This window comes from Colobus angolensis, unplaced genomic scaffold, assembly GCF_000951035.1.
Source record: "Colobus angolensis palliatus isolate OR3802 unplaced genomic scaffold, Cang.pa_1.0 Scaffold101, whole genome shotgun sequence".
In the NCBI taxonomy this organism is placed as follows: Eukaryota; Metazoa; Chordata; class Mammalia; order Primates; family Cercopithecidae; genus Colobus; species Colobus angolensis.
In genome coordinates, this window is record NW_012111031.1 from 2,214,551 (window position 1) to 2,217,478 (window position 2,928).

Below are 2,928 nucleotides of genomic sequence, written 5' to 3' on the forward strand. Positions count from 1 at the left end.
ATGGTCTCGATCTCCTGACCTCGTGATCCGCCCGTCTCGGCCTCCCAAAGTGCTGGGATTACAGGCTTGAGCCACCGCGCCCGGCCTGATGCTTATTTCAAAAGCACTCTTTAAACAAAAAAGGGTTCAGGCCTATACTACTAAATTTCACTTTTATCTTTATGCTACCTAATTTGAACATGTATAGGAGATTATTTTTGGAAGGAATACTTTTGGAGGAAAATATGTGACTAGAATCGTTGACCAAATCTGAATTACCACTCTCTGTTCTCTGACAATTTCTAACAAAAGAGAACTGCATACTTGAAACAGATTTTATAATAGTTTATATTTGCACACAAATTCTGCCGCATTGTTCAGTACCACCAACGTAAAATTCTTGAATCTTTCATTGAAAATGAAAAACCCATCTGTCACCTGTTCCCAGTAAAAAACTGATTGTTCTATAAGATCGACTGATTTAGTCAGATAGGAACTAAAGTCTGAAAGACAGTCTTTCCAAGTTGCCAGGTCATCAAATAGTGACCATTCTAGGAACATGGTAGGACCAAAGAGAACGACAAGGCCAAGCAGGACTAGCAAAAATAACTTATAAAAGCTCCAGGGAATCTTGTTAATGAATGTGCCAGTGTCTTGAGGCAAAGAAAGTTTATCCACATCAACTAGTTTTATGTCTTCCCATTGACTAGTATCAAAGTTCTTCATTAAGGGGCTTGCAGGCAAATTAGAGGGAGGTAAAGGAGTTTCCTTGATTACTTTGATTTTCTCCCTGAATTCCTGCATCTGTTGCAGAAATACAATGGGTTCTGACACATCTTTGAAAGCCTCAGCAATGTTAAAGGCCATCCGTTGCTCCTGCAAGATGGTGTTGAGTTTGTTGATCTCTGGGTCATATGCTTGCATAACAGCAAGTTTCATGGTCTCAAAGTCAGACAGAATTTCATTCTTCTTTTGATCCAATGTGTGTTGTAACTTCTCAAAAAATTCCTTCACTTTATCTGAATCTTTAGTCAGTAACTGTAGGGATTTCCTCTTACTAGTTTCCAAGGTATCCAAGCGAGAAAGAGCATCTCCCCGACGCCAGGTCTCAAAGCTCTGAAAGAGGGACTCAAAGGCATCCCTTTCCTGAGCATAGGCATCTTCAATAGAACAGAAGACATGCTTGGTGTGGTCCCCACGAGTAGCACAGATCCCACAAATCAGCTGCATATCAGTCAGGCAGAAAATGTTGAGAGGCTGCCCCAGGTGTCCTTTGCATACTGGCATTTTGGGAGAGATCTTGATCTTGTTATACTTTTCCACAATACCCTTCAGGGAGTAATTAACCTGCAGGCTATTAATTCCAGTAGCTGAAGTTTCCTTACGGCACGTAGGACACTTGAAAGGAGCTGGTCTCCACAAGGAATTCCGCACACTCCCCTCTAAGATCCCTTCTAAGCATTTTTTGCAGAAGTTGTGGGAGCAAGGCAAAACCCGTGGATCATCAAACAGACTACAACAAATAGGGCACGTGAGATCTTCTTCAAGCAGCTCCATCACATCCTACCAGAAAAAAAAAAAAAATTATTTTACTCCAATAATCGTCACCACTAGGACTATGTAATAATTAGAAGAAACTGTCTTCACATTAGAATGATCATTCACTGAAATAACCAGCCACACAAAGGAAGTGAGAATTAGTAAGGGAATGCACACCAAAGCAAATTTAATCCACTGACACTAGAACATGCTCCTTTAATAGTAAGGCATCCTATACACAGGCCTTTGTGTGGGCTTTCCAACAACAGTCTTTGGATAAGACAGACTCAGGACTAGGACAACTGCAAGTTGAGCCAGCAGGACCCAAACAATTGTTTTAAAACAGAGCTGACTACTGACAAAAACAAGGCTATTCAGTGTCTAACAGAATGAGCTCTTTACTCTGGGCCCACAAATATAAAATGGTATGTTATATAAAAGAAAGTAGCACAGAAATATAAATCCAAACATGTACTCTTCATGCAGACTTTATTATGAATTAGCATATTTTTCTATTTCAAAGGCAAGATTACAATTTTTAAAATCACAGGTAAAAGCACAAGATAAGAGTTGCAATTCACTCTTCTAGGCAGGAGAACTAAATGAGGTTTTTTGTTGTTTATAAACCACCAGAACAGTAATTGAAGTCATTTTGTATTATCTAGAATCATCGATTTTCACAATGTGGTGGGCAAAAACCTGGATGTCCCTCTTTCGGGGCATCTGTGAGATCAAAACTGTTTTCGTAATAACACTAAGATGTTACTTGCTTTTTGCACTGTCAACATTTGTACCAATGGTGTAAAAGCAATGGTGTGTAGACACTGCTGAAGCCTTAGTAGGGATCGAGCAAAGCGTAAGAAGCACTGAATTGTATTCATCATCACCACCCAAATTAGGGTTGGAATACCGGTTTCATTTAAGAATGTTCTTGATGCAGCAGTAACAATTATTCGTTTTACTAAGTCTTCAGCCTGCGTACAGTTTTTTAATATATTGCGTGACAAAATAGGCAGTACACATAAAGCACTTCTGCGTACCAGCAGATGCTGTCTGGAGAAAAAGCACTTAAGTGATGAGCTGCAAGCTAAACCAGCTGCTTTTTTTCATGGAACACCATTTTTACTTTCTGAAAGAACAAATGATAAACTATGGCTATTCAGACTTAGCTACCTGACATCTTCTTGGAAAAAAAAAAAATGAGCTTGTTACTTCAAAGAAAACAACTGGGCCGGGCGCGGTGGCTCAAGCCTGTAATCCCAGCACTTTGGGAGGCCAAGACGGGTGGATCACGAGGTCAGCAGATCGAGATCATCCTGGCTAACATGGTGAAACCCCGTCTCTACTAAAAAATACAAAAATCTAGCCAGGCGAGGTGGCGGATGCCTGTAGTCCCGGCTACTCGGGAGG

At 40.5% G+C, this 2,928-nt stretch overlaps 1 protein-coding gene across 8 annotated transcripts in view; it reads right to left on the bottom strand.

Annotated features, from left to right (window-relative positions):
* Positions 1–307: 307 nt before the first annotated feature.
* TRIM13 (tripartite motif containing 13) overlaps positions 308–2,928 on the bottom strand; it is a 20,821-nt gene continuing 18,200 nt past the window's right edge. For all 8 annotated transcript variants that reach the window (XM_011939308.1, XM_011939265.1, XM_011939296.1 and 5 more), the window contains one exon: positions 308–1,542. In XM_011939308.1, the coding sequence (XP_011794698.1) occupies positions 316–1,536 (1,221 nt within the window). In that variant the 5' untranslated portion in view covers positions 1,537–1,542 and the 3' untranslated portion in view covers positions 308–315. The remainder of the gene's footprint in view (positions 1,543–2,928) is intronic.